The sequence below is a fragment of the Notamacropus eugenii genome, chromosome 5 (assembly GCF_028372415.1).
Source record: "Notamacropus eugenii isolate mMacEug1 chromosome 5, mMacEug1.pri_v2, whole genome shotgun sequence".
NCBI classification, from domain to species: Eukaryota; Metazoa; Chordata; class Mammalia; order Diprotodontia; family Macropodidae; genus Notamacropus; species Notamacropus eugenii.
In genome coordinates this window covers 134,584,885-134,604,164 of record NC_092876.1, presented here as the reverse complement: position 1 = coordinate 134,604,164, position 19,280 = coordinate 134,584,885, and the positions used below count along the sequence as shown (strand labels likewise).

General features: G+C 43.1%; 1 protein-coding gene across 1 annotated transcript in view; it reads right to left on the bottom strand.

The window, feature by feature from the left end:
* The window catches only part of DSCAML1 (DS cell adhesion molecule like 1), a 519,485-nt gene that overhangs the window by 93,325 nt on the left and 406,880 nt on the right, over nucleotides 1–19,280 (bottom strand). Inside the window, exons 9-11 of the mRNA XM_072610971.1 lie at nucleotides 7,489–7,767; nucleotides 6,995–7,114; nucleotides 2,925–3,101 (exon numbers count right to left, since the gene is read on the bottom strand). Coding sequence (XP_072467072.1) covers nucleotides 2,925–3,101; nucleotides 6,995–7,114; nucleotides 7,489–7,767 — 576 coding nt within the window. The remainder of the gene's footprint in view (nucleotides 1–2,924; nucleotides 3,102–6,994; nucleotides 7,115–7,488; nucleotides 7,768–19,280) is intronic.

Genomic DNA, 19,280 nt, shown 5'->3' with positions numbered 1-19,280 from the left:
GTCAAATTTACAAAAATACAAGTCAATCCTCAATGGTGAAGGGATATGAACAGGCAGTTTTCAGAGGAAGAAATTAAAGCTATCTATAGTCATATGAAAAAAATGCTCTAAATCACTATTGATTAGAGAGATGCAAATCAAAACAACTGTGAGGTACCACATCACACCTATCAGACTGGTTAACATGACAAAACAGGAAAATGATAAGTGTGGAGAAGATGTGGGAGAGATGGAACACTAATTCATTGCTGGTGGAGCTATGAGCTGATCCAACCACTCTGGAGGGCAATTTGGAACTATGCTCAAAGGGCTATAAAAATGTGCATTTCCTTTGACCCAGAAATACCACTTCTAGGTCTCTATCCCAAAGAGTTCATAAAAATGGGAAAAGGACCCCCCTGTACAAAAATATTTATAGCAGTTCTTTTTGTGGTGGCCAAGAACTGGAAATTGAGGGGATGCCCATCAATTGCAGAATGGCTGAACAAGCTGTGGTGTATGAATGTAATGAAATACTATTATGCTATAAGTAATGATGGCAGACTTTATGAAGTCAGACTTTAGAAAAACCTAGAAAGACTTATATCAACTGATGCTGAGTGAAATGAGCAGGACCAGGAGAACATTATCCACAGTATCAGCCACAGTGTGCAAGGAGTGTTTTTGATAGACTTAACCCTTTACAACAATGCAAGGACCTAAAACATTTCCAAAAGGCTCATGATTCAAAGTGCCATCCACATCCAGAGAAAGAACTAGAGTCAGAACACAGAATGAAGCAGACTATTTTCTCTTTTGTTATGTTGTTTTGTTTTTTCTCATGGTTTCTCCCATTCATTTTAATTCTTCTATGCAACATGACTAATGTGAAAAATGTGTTTAATTGGAATGCATTGTAGAACCCCTATAAGAGAGGGTGGAAAGAGGGGCAGAAAATTTGGAACTTGTGGAAGTGATTGAAAACTGAAAACAAATAAATTTTGAAAAAAGATATAAGGACAATATAGTTAAGAGGGAGTGTGGGATAGTAGCTAGAAAAATGGCATCAGAGCCAGGAGGACCTGGCTTTAAGTCTCATCTCCGGCTGTGTGGCCATGTGACCCTGGGCAAGACATACCTTCTTAGCACCCTAGGCAACCCTGTAAGACTGTGGATTGCATAACTGTTGTTGATTTCCATCAATAAACTGGTATGTCCTTGCTAGGAGTTCCCTATACCAATGAAATCACAGGCCTTTAAAAAAAATGGGGGCGGCGGAGGAGAAGAGTATTAAAAAAATCCCTTTCATTTGTATTATGATTTTCACTTTTAAAACACAGTCACATCTATTATCTCATTTGTTCTTCACAACTCTATGTGGTAGGTAGGGCAGGTATTATTATCCCCATCTGACAGAGGAGGAAACTGGGACACAGAGTGCTGAGGTGACTTGAATTAGAATGTTTGTGTTGTGAGGGACCTGAGAGGCCATCTAGTCCACCCCCCTCATTTATGCTGAAGATAATGAGGATCAGATATGTCAAGTAATTTGAATCAGTGGAGGAAGATGGGAAGAGAAATCAGGAATCTTGTCTCAGTCAGCTAGGTGAAGAAGTGGATACAGTGCTGGGCCTGGAGTCAGGAAGACATGAATTCAGTTCCAGCCTCAAACACTTACTAGCTGTGTGAGGCTGAGTAAGTCACTTAATGCTGTTTGCCTTAGTTTCTTCAACTGTAAAGTGAGGATAATAACAGTACCTACTTCCCAGGGTTGTTGTGAAGATCAAATGAGATAATCTTTGTAAAGCACTTCCCACAATGCCTGGCACACAGTAGGTTCTTATTCTCTTCTCAGATAGGTCAGGGTCCTCCTTTTCTTGCCTTGCCTAGCCTTCCCTTTCCCTTTCCTTTTCCCTTTCCTTTTCCTTTTCCCTTTCCTTTTCTCTTTCCCCTTCCCTTCCATTCCCTTCCGTTCCCTTCCGTTCCCTTCCCTTCCGTTCCCTTCCGTTCCCTTCCCTTCCCTTCTCTTCCCTTCCCTTCTCATGGGTAGTGAGTACCCATGCGGAGAAAGTCCTATGTCTTCTGAAATAGTGAGACTGGTTGTTTGGACTCAGTATCATTTGGCAGTTACTTATATTTACCCCTTGATGTTTGTCTTACCTAAACTTGATTCTAAATTCCAAGAATCAGAGAACATATTTTCTAGATAATATGCTTTATAGTACTTAGTATAATATCAAGGATGTCTCCTCCATTTAGGATACAACATATACCTGAAAAAGGTAACACCTTAAATACGTCCTGTTCTCTAAACAAAATGAGTTTGACTTCTGTGTCATTGTTCACACTGTTTCTCAGAATGGTGGAATCACAATAGTCACTATTTTCAACTGCAGAAAAAAACACCTCAGTTTACAAATGTAGCACCCAGGCTCAAAGAAATGAAGTGGCTTGTTTAAAATTACGTAGTTATTTAGTGAAAGAGGTGAGACTAGAGTCCAGATCTCCTGATTCTTGACTCTGTGTTCCTTCCAAATTATCTTTCTATGTTCTGCATTATTATATCTTATGAATGGCTTATTATGTAGATATATTAATTGAGAAAACTATGATATGTGAAGTATATATATGTGACATAAATACAATACTGAACAATATACACACTCTATATGTTATATGAATAAGAATCAACCATAAGCCTCTTCCTGTAGGAGCTGTCCAGGCTTTTAGCTCCTCCAAGAAACTTTGTTCTGAGATGGTTCAAAGAAACATCCATTTGAGGGACTTCATTTCTCATAATTTGGAGTCTCTCCTTTCCTTCTACCCCTTTCCCTCCACCTCCTCTACAGGAAATGATGTTTCTAAGCTAAGGAACATGGACCAAGTTAGGCCTAGAAAGGGAGACAAATAGGGAAGTGAGCGTGTGGTGATTAAAGAGGACTCACTCTTGACGGTGAGGAACATGGACTTGCTGATGTCAGTGCCTACTCCATTGCTGGCCTGGCAGAGGTAATAGCCAATGTCTTCCTCCAGTACATGTCGGATCAGTAGTGAGCTGTTGGGGAGGATCTGGATGCGACCCGTGAGAGGGACAGGGTGGTACTGCTGAGGGTTCCCACTACCTGGAAGGAGGTCCAAAGAGAAGTGGTTAGTGGGTAAACAGTAGGTAACATTCAGAAATGTGAAGTATCTCATAAAGTATTATGTAGGTTACACAAGTCCAAAGTTTAACTCCAAAAGCTTTTCCTTTATATCGTAGAGAAATGTAGAAGGAATCCCAGTAGCCATTTCATAAAGGCTTTCAGTATTAGTCACCGCACCCCCCAAATCCTCTAGTTGAACAAGTAAATATTAGAGGTGGGTATCTTCAAACTCAGGGAGGACAGCAGCATCAAAGATGTGCTCAGATTCACTTCTGTACAGAAACTGATCTATCTCTAAAACAATGAAGGAATATTTTTTGAGATTAAGAAGCTAACATTAATCATTTGGAGATCTCTTGGACCAATGGCAGGCAATGGTAAACTTAAGAAAGAGACTGAGACCACAAAGAATCCACATCAAAACCAAGCCTCTTAATCACCGAAAGGATCTCATATTGCTATAATGCCTTAAGATTTATGAAGAAATGCCTCCAACTCTGCCTCTGACTCTAACCCCAACCCTCTGACTCCATCTTCGCCTCTAATCCTAAAACTGCCTCCAACCCTAACCCTAAATTCATGCCTCCAACTCCCACCTTCCTCACCCCATCCCCCAAAACAAACAAAAAACCTTGCAAGGGAAGTGGTGCTAGTATTATTTTATCCCAGTTTTACAGATGGGACACTGAGGCTTAGAAAGAATGTAGGTTCCTGGAGGGCAAGGACTATTTCCCTTTTGTCTGTAAATCCCCAAAGTCTCATATAGTGCCTGGCACAGAGTAGGTGCTTAATAAAAATTGACTGAGAAAAGAAATTAGTTGACTTGGTCAAGGGTAAATAACAAGGATTGAAACTGGGATCTGAATCCAGATCTAATTCCAAGATCAGTATTCTCTCTACTATATCATAATGTCTCTAAAGCTTCCTCTTACAATACATTATCAACGAAAGAACATTTCAGCTAAGAAATCAAGGCTTCACAGAGAGCTTTGTAGAAGGTTCAGACCTTTTGAGGCTTCTCAGTTTAAATATCTGTAGCACAAATGTGATACCCACAGCAGCAGCTATGCATATGCATGCATATTTCCAGGGTAAATTCGCAAAATATAAACTCTTCCTCAAAGATGAAGCCAAGACATTTATTCAAACAGCAGAAGGCCAAATCCATCATGATAACAAAGAAATCTATACACATTATCAATGCAGGGAACACAACCATCCCCAAGCCTTCTCTCCTTCAGGCCTCCCTACAAACAAGCTCCCTTAGGCAAAATCCCTCCCTCTCTCATGTTAGCTGCTGTGCTTTGCTTTGCCTGCCCTCTCCTTCAGCTCCGCTTCACTCTCTTTCTTGTTGCACCTTTCCTACTCCACCCATTCAGCAAGCTCTTCCCACCACTGGCTCCATGTGACTCAGGCTGTGGACTAGGCCAAAGCTCAAAGCAGGTCACACGGGCCTATTAAGGAGCAGAGAAGACCTTCAAATTCCCTTACCATTACAATGCCGAAGGATACCACTCAGAGATATGTCCAGCACTTTGTACCTTCAGGTCTAGCTCCTGCCATTTCCCCTAAACTCCCAATGATACTGTCTCTCAGGCCTTCTGAGAAGCCCCCCTTCTGATGTTTTCACTGCATCATGGAGAGCAAAGGAGTCCATGAGTCATGCCTATGCTTGAGAAGGGACACTGGAATCTGACATAACTGTGATCCTATGTGAGTTGATCAGAGACCAGAAAGAAGAGAAGAAAAACTGGCACCAGATGATTGAGAGAGAAGTAGCTTCATAGAATCACCTAATGTAAAGTCAGTAAGGACCTTAGAGTTCACTAAAGCAAACCTTCTCCTTTTACATACAAAGAGATTGAAGCCTGTAGGGATAAAATGATTTTTTTTGGTTCCTCTAAGCCAAGTATTTAGTTGAAGACTGGAATCCAGATTTTTGGATTTTCAGATCAGTTCCTTTTCTAGTTGTACAGTTGTCCCTTCCACATCACAGGACCTAGAGAGGCAGTGCCCCTGAAATCTGGAAAATTCATGTAAATTTTTTTGGCACTTCCTTCATACCAGAGAAGTCTGAATTATTATGGCATTAAAAGATAAAATATGTTGATATTGTACAATACTGCACATATATTTTATGTATTTCTGAGTTTCCAAACATTTTCTGTGCCACCTGCTGGCCTTCATGTATTATCGACTGCTTCTGCAAAACTCCCCCCAAATTCCCATTTAATTTCTTATGGTGACTCTTCATTCTCAAAGAGGACCATGACATCAAGATGATGACATGATTTACACTTGACTTTGATTTGAGTGAGGGAGAGCTATGCTAGGTCACCAATCTTACTGTCCTCTCCTGAGCCATCTGGGTCCAGTGGCCTGATATTCATCAGGATGACTGGAGATGGCCCAGGATGCAATGTGGGATCCTGGTCATTTTAGGCTAAGGTCTTAATCAGATTCTCACTTTGAGTGAGATATACTCATTCAATGAATAGACCTCTTTAAGTAGTTACTCAAGGGATGGCCTCTTTAATAATAATTGTTTTAATGGTGACCTACAATGCATTGAAACTGCAATGTGTGTTCGTCCTTCATTGCCAAAGAAGACCATGCCATCAGAGAAGTAATGACGTGACTTGCACTTGACTTTGTTTTGAGTGGGGGAGGGCTGTGCAGGTCACCAGCCTCACTTCTCCTCCAGAGCCATCTGAATCTAGTGACCAGATATTCATCAGGATGACTGGAGATGACCCAGGATGAGGCAATTAGGGTTCAGTGACTTGTCCAAGGTCTCACACAGCTAGTGAATGTCAAGTATCTGAGGTGAGATTTGAACTCAGGTCCTCCTAACTCCTGGACTGGTGCTCTATCCACTGTACCACCTAGCTGCCCCAGTGAAACTACAATGGGAAAAGTCACAATGTAGAAGAGATAATGACATATTATCCTACTTGAATATGTTTGGCTTCAGATCCTAACCTTGCTGGAAAAGTTTAAGCCCTTGATTCCAAGAATATATAAATATAATTTGTAGCAAATTCTGCTCAAACCTATGCAATCCAGAGGTCTAAGGCTAAGATTGAACAAGTTCTCTCTAGACATAGGAATATGAGTTCCTCATATATGTTACATGGGGCCAGCTGATGGAGGGCACCACAGAATAAGATACTTTTTAAGAGAAAAAAACCAGACATATATACCACCTCTATTAAAGTGGGGAAGGGGGGCAAGTTTCTTTTCATGTCAGAACCTGGAGATTCTACTCCAGTGTGTGCTGGGGTGGACGAAGAAAAGCAATGTCCATCTTAAGTGGAACTTAATCTACTCAACTTTGGAACTCTTGCCCTGGAGCTTGATTGTTGAGTGAATGGGTGGCAGATATTCTAAATCATGCTTCTCATCCCCATCCAGTTGCCCACTCTAGTCACCTTCTTGCATCCACATTGTTGCCATGAAGGTACCTCCCTTTCCCTTCATACTTCCCTCCCCGCCTCCCTCTCCACACTCTGCTTCCCCCCTTTTCCTGTTTTCTACCTCTTGTTCTGGGAACCATAATCACATAAAAACTACCATTGATCCTAGACAGAGTGTGCCAAATTACTCTCATTTGCCATCACTGCAACTTCTCAGACAAAAAAACTTCCTTCCCTGGTCACCATTTCCTTTGTATGTGTTTTGTCTCACTCTTGCAATCTCCTTGAGGTCAGGGACTGTCTCTCTGTTTTGTGTTGTGTCCTCAGGACTTAGCACAGTGTCTCACACATAGCAAGCACTTACGAAATATTACGTATTCATTCATACCATCAGTCTTAGCAGGTTCTTAACCCACTCTCCCTGAAATAATTCCCAGCCAAGGCCCTGGTGCCTACCTTTGGCATGCTTCCACATGACCTTCGGTGGTGGGTACCCATCCACAGAGCAGTTTAGCACTCCAGCTTTGCCATAAATACCATCCTGGTTGTTGGGCTGCACCACAAAGCGAGGTGGGACTAGCGAAGTTAGAAGGGGGAGAAGGGAAGAAAATGTTCCACTGAGTCAGTAACTACTACAAACAAACTTGCTTAGAGTTTTCCAACAACCTGAATCTTAAGGGGGAAGAAACCACCCTTCACAATGTTAGGCTATGGTCATCCATGGCCATATCTTTTGGATAGGGCTAGAACTTCTTTCCCTGTATTGACATTCCTTTGTAGAGATAAAGTCTTTTCTTCTATAGTTCCTAAAGTTCTGATATATTGAGGTTCTTTGCAAGTCAAGATAAGTAACCTCAACAGCCAATCGCAATTCCTCCATCCCTAGGATCATGGGATTGTCTCTGTCTTCCTTCCCCTCTTCTGCCCTTCTCCCACATGGGGGGTCTCACCTCGCACAATCAGCTGCCGCTCACGGCTGACGGTGGCAGCGTCATTGCTGGCGATGCAGGTGTAGTTTCCATTGTGATTGAGGGAGACGCTGGAGATCTGGAGAGAGCTCATGAATTCCTTGCTCTCGATGGTCACCCCTGAGCCAGAGATGATTACTTGGCCATCCTTCCTCCAAGTGATCCGGATGGGCATGTCCCCTGACGAGACCACGCAGGGGATGTAGAGTAGCTGTCCGATGGAGGCAGGGGGAAACTCAAAGGGTTGAATCAGGGGGGGAACTGGACAAGAAGGGCAAGAAAAGAAGCAAGAGGGAAATGACAGCATGGTAATCAGTCCTTCACTACTGCCCTTTCCCTCGTGGTTACTCTTAGGAATATTCATTTGCATGTACTTCCCTATGGACGCTGGGATGCCTCTTTCCCAGGACTGGTTCTTGCCTTAGTGGGAAGTGTATAAAATTCTCCTGATGGGGCTAGATCCTTGCTACAGAATCAAGGCCTCCTTGGTTACTCATCCTTTGTGGTTTTTCTTACTCATCAGGTCCTGTGAAAATCCCAATTGTTTCCCAGGCAGGACTTCTCACCTTGCCTTGCCCTTCATTATGTGCATCCTTGGCTCTTGTCTGCCTGCTTATCCAGTGTGGCCTTTCTGCTAATCATCATGAATTACAGCCCTCTATTGGGACCCAAATTTTATTTTGTGTTTGCATCTGGACCTCTGATTGACTGCTGGCCTATGACAAAGTCCAGATCCCCACTTTCCCTGTTGCGTCCTGGTCCTTTTTGCTCCAGTTCCTTACCATATATCCACAACCCACTACCTCCCATAGGATCAGTGCCAATGGATGTAATGAAACATGCCCAAGTTGTGAGACTCTTCCCCATATGTACCCCACACTGCCTTATTTATTCTTGTCTCTATCTCTGGAGCTCCCACTCTCCTATCCTTTCACTTTTCTAATAGAAGGAGGAGAGACTGGGAGTTTGTTGCATATGCTGTTTTCAGAAGGTCTTGGCAAGAAAGGGATCCCACAGAGGGGCCCAGAGATAAAAATCTCACAGAGGCCCAAGCTCCACAGTGGGCTCAGGGAGAGAGAATCTCCAGTCAATCAGCTGATAAACATTTATTAAGCACTATATCGTTAGACACTCTATTAAGTGCCAGGGATATAAAGGACAAAAGACAGTCACTGTTCTCAAGGAGCTCACAATCTAGGGTGGGTAATACAGCATGCAAACCACTATGTACAAACAAGTCATATACAAGATAAGTTGAAGATAATGAATAAATGGAAGGCACTAGAATTAATGGGGAATCAGTTAATGCTTCCTATAGGAGGTGAGATTTTAGTTGGAACTTGAAGGAAGCCAGGAAAACCAGGAGGTGAAGATGATAAGGGAGAGAAATCCTGTTCTGGGGAGCAGCTGGTAAAAAAGTCTGAATTTGGGAGATGGAAAGTCTTGTTCAGGGAATGGTCAGGAGGCTAGTGTCACTGGATATGTGTGTGTGTGTGCGTGTGCGTGTGTGTGCATGTGCATGTGTGCACGCATGCATGCGTACATGTGTATGAAGGGTGAAAGGTATAAAAAAACTGGAAGGAGAGGGGTAGATCATTAAGAGCTTGGAATACCAAAAGAGGATTTTATATTTGATCTCAAAGATGATAGGGAGCCACTAGAATTTATTGAGTAAAAGGGTTACATGGTCAGACCACATTTTAGGAAGATCACTTTTACAGCTTAGTGGAAGATGAACTGGAAGGGCGTAATGAGAGTTAAAGATCTTCTCCTACCCATTAACAGACCTCAGGTGGAGCCCATTAAGGGAAACTTGATTAGGGGAGGCTTGTTTTATAGGAAGGTATACAGCTTTTGCTAATTGCTAATGAGGCACTGAGTTACAAGGGTTGTGATGCTCTCTGGCTCTAAAAGATGTATATATTCTCTGAGGTGAGGTTTTGCTTTGGGGGCTCACTCTTTGGAAGAAAGTTTGTGTACCAGATGAGACTCTGGGTAGGCTTTAAGGAGCCTCCCAGCTTTGAAAGCCCAGATGTTGGTGCTTCTCTCTTTGGTAACTCTGTATGTGTGTAATGGTCAGACAGTTGGATCTGTCTGTTGATCTGTAATGTATGTATTGCTTATGGTCAGACAGTTGGAAGCCCTGTCTGTTGGTCTTTATTTCTCTGCTTGTATTTTCTCTGTAGGTGAATGTGATTAAAAAAGATTGTTGACCCCTCAAAAGTTGCTTTTCTTTTAGCAAAGCAGACCTAAGAACCTGTGCCAGTAGGCCATCCTGGATGCATCAAGGTGATTTGCTATTACAAATGAGGAGAGAGTTGGGCAGGGTGACCAACCAGCAGGTTATTGCAATAATCCAGGCTTGAGGTGATGAGTGCCCATACCAGGGTGATAGCAGTGCCAGAGGAGAGAAAGGGGTGTATATGAGAGCTGATACAAAGGCATAATTAACAAGACTAAGTAACCAGAGCAGATGCAGAAGGTGAGAGATAGTGAAGAGTTGTGAATGACACCTGGTTGCAAACCTGGTACCCTTGACAGGAATTGGGATGATTCAGCTTGGAAAAAGGAAGGCTGAAGGGTCTTAAAGTCACTAACACCTATTGATCATCTTTCTTTGTCTTTGATGGGGACAAAGCAAGTGGAAAGAGGTTGAAACTGAAGTAGGGAAGATGAGACATGAGATTGTGAAATTAGGAAGAGAAGGGCCCAGATCCACAGAGGGTCCTGAAAGACAGATCCCACAGAGTGACCCACATCTGCAGAAGATCTAGACAGATGGACCTTACAGACAGGTCTAGACTTAGAAACCCTATAGAGGGTACCCAGATCCACAGAGTTCTCAGAAAGAGGTCCTTCCCCACTCAAAGGGGTCCATATCTATGGAAGACTCTGATATATCTATGGAGGGCTCAGGCAGAGAGAGCGCCTAGAGAAGAAGGTACGAAGGAAACAAGGAAGGAAATAAACATTTTATTAAGCATTACTACATGCCACGTACTGTGCTAAATATATTACAGATATGATCTCATTTTGACCCTCACAATAACCCTGGGAGGTAGGTGCTATTATTATCCCCATTTTACAATTGAGGAAACTGAGGTAGATAGAGGTTAAGTGACTTGCTCAGGATTACATAATGAATAAGTGTCTTAAGGCTAGATTTGAGCTTAGGTCTTCTGGATTTCACATCCAGCTTCCACCTAGCTGCTTCTAGAGAGTGGCCTCAGACAGGCCCCACAGAAGGGACTCTGGGGAAAGAAAGTACATATCCTTTTTTCTTTGGGTAAGACTGGATGAGGAGACAGGAAGGTAGTAGCCCTCTCCTGGATAGTATGAGTAGTAGAGCTGTGGTTGTCATCTTCCCTGGCTGGTTTATCTGACCATGCATGGCATCAACTGATCTAGCATGCCTTCCCTTGCCACTTAAGTCCTGAGTTTTCCTCAGGAAATCTCCCTCATGCACCAAAATCTTAGTTGCTGTTTTGCATATGTGTGTGTATGTATGCATGTGTATTTGTGTGTGTGCATGTGCATGTGCGTGCGTGCATGCGTGTGTGTGTGTGTGTGTGTGTGTGTGTGTGTGTGTGTGTAAGGGAATGGAGGGACTGGATGGAGCCCAAGTGACTCTTAGATGGATGTTTCTTTTCCAAGGTCTAGATGAAGAAGTAACCATTATCTTTATAATAACTCAATTAGGCCACAGCTTCTCCAGCAAGTAGGGGGTGGGAGGAGAAGAGAAGAGCTTAACAAGGGCAGACATTTAATAGATGGATGAGAACTCCTTTCTATAGTCTGCTAATTAAATTATAAGGCTGTCTACAGTCCAATGGCCTTTCCTGGCCCATCCTGGCTCATTTAGCTGAGTGAAACTTCCTTGACTGCTTCTTACTTCAATGGCCACTCTTAGAGGCATGAGGATGAGACCCTGGAGGAGGAACGATGGGAGAAGGCAGACCCTAGGTTTCATCTGGAGGTATTGATGATATAGGGGAAAATACTACTAATACATCTGTGCCATCAGTGGAGACCTAGGGAATACGACAGGGCAGTGTTGGAGATGCTAGTGGACAGGGATGAATTCTGTCGGGACTCTCTTGCCTGGACTGACTTTCAGGATGTTTTAGGGAGGTCAATCCTCTGAGGACAGAGTCTTACAGAGAGAAATATCTTGCATGAGGGTGGTGGGATAGGAGATGGGGAAGATGGAAGAGAGCTCTACACCTGGAAAGAAGGAATGAGTTAGGATTGAAGCCATGAGATGACAGCCTTTTCCATCAATGGAACATGGAAGTTGCTGGCATGGTTCAGAGGTTCTATAGCCAGTGGTTGGATAGAAAAATCAGGGAGCAAGGGGCTTCAAGGCTTCCAAGAGAAAAGTGCCCTAATGTCCTAGTATAAGCTAGAAGGTTGTTGCTCTGTACCTTGATTTAGTCTTGCACTGATGACCCAAGGAGGTGTGGAATGCTCAGACCCAAGCAAAAAGAGAGCCTCACAGATGACCTTGTATGTGAGGAAAGACAGGAACTGGGTGATTCAACTTGGAAAGTCTTAAAGATTTTGAAGGCTACTGATCATATTTCCTACCTCTCTACCGGGTATGGAGCGAGTAGAAAAGGGTTGAAATTGAAGCAGAGAAGATGATGATACATGAGGAAGACCTTTCAAATAATAAGGGTTTGGGATTTTGGAACAAGTCCTCAAAGGAGGTAATTTGTTTATTTACTTAATTAGAACAGTCAATACGAAAGACCCTGTTATAGATAATTGGGTAGAGATGAGGGAGGGAATACAAAGTTTCCTAATACAAAACTCAAAGGACTCTAGTGGTTTCCATTAGTAAAAAAGATAAAATAGAAAATCCTCTTTAGCAACTAAATTCTTTCACAACCTGACTTGCAATCTGCCTTTCCAGACTAATACACCTCCTACAGATGAATCTTTACTTTTCTTTACATATGACATTCCATTTCCCATCTTCCCTTGATGTACAAATACACTCCCTCCTTGCCTTTGCATCTTAGAATCATCTTTACACCATGGTAGCTGGATAGCACAGCACATGGAGCACTAAACTTGGAGTCAGGAGAATCTGAGTTCAAATCCTTTTTCTCCTGCATGACCTTAGACAATTCACTTAACCTCTGTCAGCCTCAGTTTCCTCATATGTAAAAGGGAGACAATAATAGCATCCACCATAGAGGACTTTGTGAGGATCAAGAGAGAGAACACATAGAAAGTGCTTTGCAGATCTTAAAGCACAATATATAAATGACAGCTACTAATTAGTTTTATCATTAGAATCCCTAGTTTCCTTCAAGGATCAGCCCAAACACCACGCCCCCCAATACGATCCTTCCTGACCTCTCCTCCTCATTCCTCTATCTTCTATGTAATAAAAAACCTTATAGGGATGGAGGTTGGAGAAAATGTTAAGGTGCTAAAGCCTCATACCTATACCAGATGAGAATACTTCTCTGTTGAATGACTCAGTCATGAGTTTTAGAAAAAGTGTGTGATTTTTCCCCCTCTTAATTTAGTTATCTTTTGAAAGCCAGTAGAGGAAACTATGCAGGGGTGAGGAACTTGTGGCCCTCTAGGTCCTCAAGTATGACCCTTTCCACCCCTAAACTAGAGTGCCTTACACAGGAAGTATGCTCAGATTGATGGAAGAAGCTTGGTCTTACCTGGAGTCTGTATGTGCTGGTGGGAGAGAGTGTGTCTCACACTTTGGGAGAATGTTTTGTACCAACTCTTCTCATACTTATACGACCACTTCAAGAAATAATTCTTAATAAAAGCTAATTAACCTTTTTCCTACTTAATTTTTCTGTCAATACTCTTAACATGGAAATATGTTTTGCATGATCTCATATATATAATGGGTATTATGTTGCTTGCTTCCTCAATGGGTGGTGAAGGGGCTGCAGGGAGGGAGACAATTTGGAACTCAAAATTAAAAAAAATGAATGTTAGAAAATTAAAAAAAATTTTAAAAGCTAATTAAAGTCTTGCTCACTCAGTGATATCAGCTGATAATCATGGAAAGGGAAGACTATTCATGAGTAGGGGTTCATGAGGTTCAACATTAGAAAACAACCCCAGATCCTCAGGGGGACTGTAACAGTCACCCTCCTGGGACCCAGTCTATTAGCACAAATGAGGGTTGGGAGAATGGCTCCAGAACATGCACTGTATCTTATATTACATATATGTATATATATACAATATGCGTATGTATATGTATGTATATGTATATATATATACACACAATACATATATGTGCATGTGTATGTGTGTTTCTTTGATGTGCACATGTGTTCCCTTACAAAATAATACACCCTCTTTGGAGCAGAGACTGTCTCATTCTTTTTCTATATATCCCTGACACTTGCCACAGTGCCTGGAATACATAGCAGGTATTTAATAATTGTGAGTTGATAGACTGATTAAAGAAGCATATAGGCAAGTTAAGGAGACAAGATACACATAAATAATTATAGTTTGAGTCAGAATATGATCATTGCTATAAGTTTAAAGGAAAGATAGATTAGATGATCAGGGAAGTTTCATGAGGAAGGTAGCATTTCATCTGGGCCTTGAAGAGTGGGCACATTTTCAATAGGCAGAAGGACACAGGAGGAAAAGAATTACAGGTAGATGGCACAGAATAAGAAAATGAGGAGAGCAAGAAAAGAACAAGTTTATTGGGTTTCCCAGGGAAATGCCTGGGGTTCCTCTTTTGTAGGTCCTCAAGAATAGGATTAATGACCAGTCTGGTATGGTTTGGGTGCCACTTAAGAAGAGATATCAAATAACTATCTGTCCTGGGTACTTCAGACATTTACCTGCCTGAAATCCTGGGGTGAGGAACAAGAGGGGTTAGCTGACAGGACCTTTTGGGGACCCTTCTAGATCTGCACAAGAAAGGAGAGGAGACAACTTCTGGAGGGCTGGCAAAAATAAAAAACTATGCAACAACTGTAGAATTCTGTACTCTGAGACCATCCTGATCCCTTAGCAACAGAGACAATTCATACCCTTAACCACAAAGATCATCAGTTTCTTACCTTTTTGTTGTTTGATGATTATTGCCTGAGCTACAGTGCGTGTGTGTGTGTGTGTGTGTGTGTGTTCATCCTTCGTTACAGAAGAAGACCATGCCATCAGAGAAATAATGACATGACTTGCACTTGACTTTGTTTTGAGTGAGGAAGGGCTGTGCAGTCCTCATTTCTCCAGAACCATCTGAATTCAGTGACCAGATATTCATCAGGATGGCTGGAGATGACCCAGAATGAGGCAGTTGGGGTTGTGACTTGCCCAAGGTCACAGAGCTAGTGAGTGTCAAGTGTCTGAGGTGAGATTTGAACTCAGGTCCTCCTGACTCCTACACTGGTGCTCTATCCACTGTACCACCTAGCTGCTCCCCCAAGCTATAGTATTACCCTCAGCAAGGCAGCCTTGAGATCGTCACTGTGTGGATAGCATTGAACTTCTAGCTTCTCTGCCCAAGGAAAAGGGTCATCCTTTTGCAGAGAGCAAGTTTTTAAAGAGAGCAGTTTTGACTCTAATTGCCATTGTCTTTGACTTTCTCAGTCAAAGTAAGCTTCTTGAGGGCAAGGGCTGTCTTGCTTGCTTGAATTTGTATGCTCTGAGCTTAGCTCACACAGTGCCTTGTACATACTGAGTGCTTAGCAAATGCTTTTTCATTCCTTCCTTCGTTCATTCATGGAAGTGTCAGAGGCAGAGGTAGAGGAGGAAGAGGAGAATTTAGGGGGGAATAATGGTGGACAAGACAAGCAGATATGCTAACCCAGATCATAGTCTACCATAAAATCTTTATTGTCACTTGTTGAGAAGGGCAAGGCACTAACGAATGATGTGTTGACTGCTGGTTGGGGCCAATAAAGCCTTTATGACACCTCTCACTGTCACTGTTTTAGACCAGGCTCTTTTTATTTACAGCAGTCATTAGCAAAGTATGGATGATATGAGAGACTGGACTGGAAACAGCATAGAGCTGTAGACTAGGAATCAGGAGACCTGGCTCCTAGTCCTGGCTTTATCCTCACCTTGCTGTGACTTTGGGCAAGCCATTTACATTTTCTAATTCTCCATTTCCTCATCTGTACAATGGGGATACCATACCCATCATTCCTTTTCTGGGGTGTTGTGGGGATCCAATGAGACACTGATTGTGAAAATACACAACATTATACAAATGGAAGTGTTATTACAATAACAGAGGTAAGTAAGGCAATTGATCTGTGGGGTAGAAAGACAGGAACCAATGATCTAATGAGGACATGAGCTTCTCTTCTGAGGATGATTGTTGACAATAGGTTAGAACAGGGAGAACTAGTCCTCTGGGGGTAGTATTATGTTGGCCTATTATACATAGTATGGCAGTAGAGCTATGTTTTGGAAGGAGAAAAGGCAAGATGGGCAGGGGAGAACTCTTTCTACAAGAACAGTATGGCTCTGTGTGTTTGTATTTGTTTCCTGTACCATTTATATCTTTGGGGAGACTGTGCATTGTGCTGTTCTGTAGTTCTGTTAAGTTGCCTGAGGTCTTAGGTGCAGAATATGCTGAAGGGTGGAGAAATGATGACTTTGTCACATGGTCAGTGACAGTCATGACAACACTCTCTTAAGTCTTTCCCTGTTCTTTTAGATTTGCTTGTGTCAGAGACTGAGGTACCCTTAGAGTCGGTGGTTGTGAAACCATTACTGTTATGGCCCGACTTTGATATTTAATACCCTATATCTTTAAAAAGGAGGGCATTCCTATATCATTTTCCTGGCTTCTTCATTTGGGAAAATAATATTCTTGCTAGCAGCTTTGATAATCCCTTCACCCCATTTCTTTCCTTTCTATAAATTAAGATGTGCTTCGTTCATTCTCCTCTGGAAGATGGTGTCATCTCTCATAATAATGAAGGTGTCTTTGGGAGGGCTTCAACAGTGTAGATACTAGAACCTTACTTCCTAACAAATAGTGGGAATTGAAATTTTGGGTCAAACCAACTTGGTCGGGAATCCAGCATTCGCCTCCTTAATCACCTCCCCCCAGACATCCCCTCATGCTCTTCATTTGCGCAAAGGTTGGACAAAGAGAGGAAGCACATCAGGGGAGTCCTGGGAAGTAGTTGCACCTGTTTTGAGTGACCACAAGGGAGTGCTATAGAGTATGTTTGTATTAGTTCATTCTACATGCCCACAGGTCCCATGTGCCTTTAAAAAGGAGTATTTGCTACTTGTTCTAAAACAGAGCACACAAGTCCAAATGTCCTGGTGAGAGCCTGGAGAAAGACGTCCTGCTTCCTTGTTTTCAGCTCTGGAGTTCCTAAGTGGTACTAATATGATGATGGAAATGTTCCCTCACATGCAGCACCCAGGAGCCCAGAGAGTCAGCTGCACCTTCTCATTTAATTAAAGATTTAGCATGCATGCCCAGAGCTGCTTTTATGCTATGTTACTTTGCAGCTAAAGGGGGCCCCAAAGACATCTTGTCCATGTTGGATTGATGTGCCTGCATCTTAACATCCTGCCAGGGACCTTGCCTGATGTCCAGTGATATAAGCACTCCCCCTTCCAGCAAAGCCTGGATTTCTCCTGCCAGCCAGTTCTCACTTGTGCCAAAGACCCAGGGAAGCCCTGTGCCAACATCCTCCACGGCTTTCCCTCCTCCCTTCATCTCTCTGGGCCATAATCAGCTTGCCCAGGGATTTTTTGATTCAGCACCACCTGCAACCATTTCTAATAGCTGCCAGGAAAGCTGGCACATGAAGGGGATTGGGGGCGGGGCTCTGAGGGAGGAAAACAAAGGTATTTGAAGGAGCTGTCAGATTCCCACCCCGGCCAGGCTCCGAGAATCTCATCTTGTCATAACGGGCTAGGGAGGTGGTGTTGGGGTATATGAAAAACAGCTCTGTCTTAGGTGTCTGTGGACTTGGACACCTTGTTAGTGTCCCCTTTCTGTGCCAACCATCACCTCCTAGGGCACCCCTGAAGGAGGGCATCAGCTAATCAAGCTACATCATCCCTAATTAGTTATGATGGGTTTTTCTGCAAAGCTGAATGCTAATCAGAGTAGAGAGAGGTTGGTGGCTGGAGGTGTCAGGGAACAGGGTCAGGGGATTGGTGGTGGTGGATTGGGGGCGGAAATGTTTTGGATACCAAGAAAGGGCTATGTCACAGGACTCTCAGGGGGTGCTCCCCCCCCATCCCAGACCCTGGTAAACTCCCTCTTTCTGGAACTGTATTTCTCCTAATGAATTTTCTTAACCCCTCGAGGTGGGGGCACTTGAGAGCGCACACACACACACACACACACACACACACACACACACACACACCTCAACAAATGACATCGGCTGAGAAGATGCTGTTTTTTAGTGCAATCCAAAGAGCTTTCGCAAGTCACTGAGATGGAATGCATCAGATTCAATTCATTAGGACCGATGGCTCCCTGAATGGGGCTGAATAATTGATAGGCAGGAGCAGCTTGCAGGGTGTTCAGTGTGCTCCACAGACTGAACACTGTAATTTTTTTTTTAAAAGCCAACAAACATGGCCAAACGCTGGGTGCGGGCAAGCCGAGCAAAGGTTAGATGTTTTAATATGTGATGTTTACACTGTAAACTCTTGCTCCACTGCTTGTAACGGGAAATGGATCCAGGCGGCCCAGTGACAGCTGAGAGGGAGAGATGGGGCTTCGCTCTGATTCAGCTGCAACTGAGCTAATTTGCCGAGGCTGCTGCAAATCTCCTCGTGCTCAGTGATTGTGGTTAGGGTGTGTGGCTCACAATGGCAGCACACTCTGGACCACTGCCAGGGTCTGAGGGAACGGGTGGCAGTAGCAGAGATGGGCTGAGCGCCCCTAGAACTTTCATAGAGTCACAGAGCTAGAGCTGGAGGGATCATAAAAGTCTAATCCAACCCCCTCCTTTTAGAGATAAGGAAACTGAGGCCCACTAAAGTGAAGTGATTGGGTGAGGGTCATAAGGTGACCTCTCTACTCTGTGACTTTTTAGAATCCTATGTCCCCAAATCTCTCTCCCCATCCTATCTTCGATGATGGTGACAGAAGCCTTGCTGTATGACCTTGGCCAAGTCATTTAACTTTTCTGGGTCTCATATTTTTCATTCCTTCTGGCTACCACCATGTTCAAAAGCCCTACACCAGAGGTGGGGAACCTGCAGCCTTGAGGTCATATGTGGCCTTCTAGGTCCCTTGGGTATGGCCTTTTGACTGAGTCCAAGTTTTACAGAATAAATCCTTTTATTAAGGGGATTTGTTCTGTGAAGTTTGGCTTCAATCAAAGGGCCACATTTGGGGACCTAAAGGGCCACATGTGGCCTCCAGGCCATAGGTTCCCCACCCCTGCCCTACACTGTGCTCATCAGTAGTGACACTATTTTGTTGATGGCTATCCACAATCATCTATATATCCATTATTGGACCTCCGGTTTGTCATCTTCAACTCCCTGTCCTACCATCACCTTAAACTCAGTTTGCCATTTTTAATCCAATAAACATTTATTTGTCCACAACAGAACTCATTTTTCCTCCTTCAAACCTTCCCCCTCAAAACTTTCTTTTTCTTGACTTCCTTACTTCCATCACTAGAATCGTTCTCCTCATTCCCCATGCTTCATCTACGATGCCTCCTCCTCCTCTCTCCACTTCCAATCACCCTATTGAATCACAAAGTTTCTTGGATTCACCCCTTTCTTACTTTTCTCATTTTTATCACCTTATAATATGG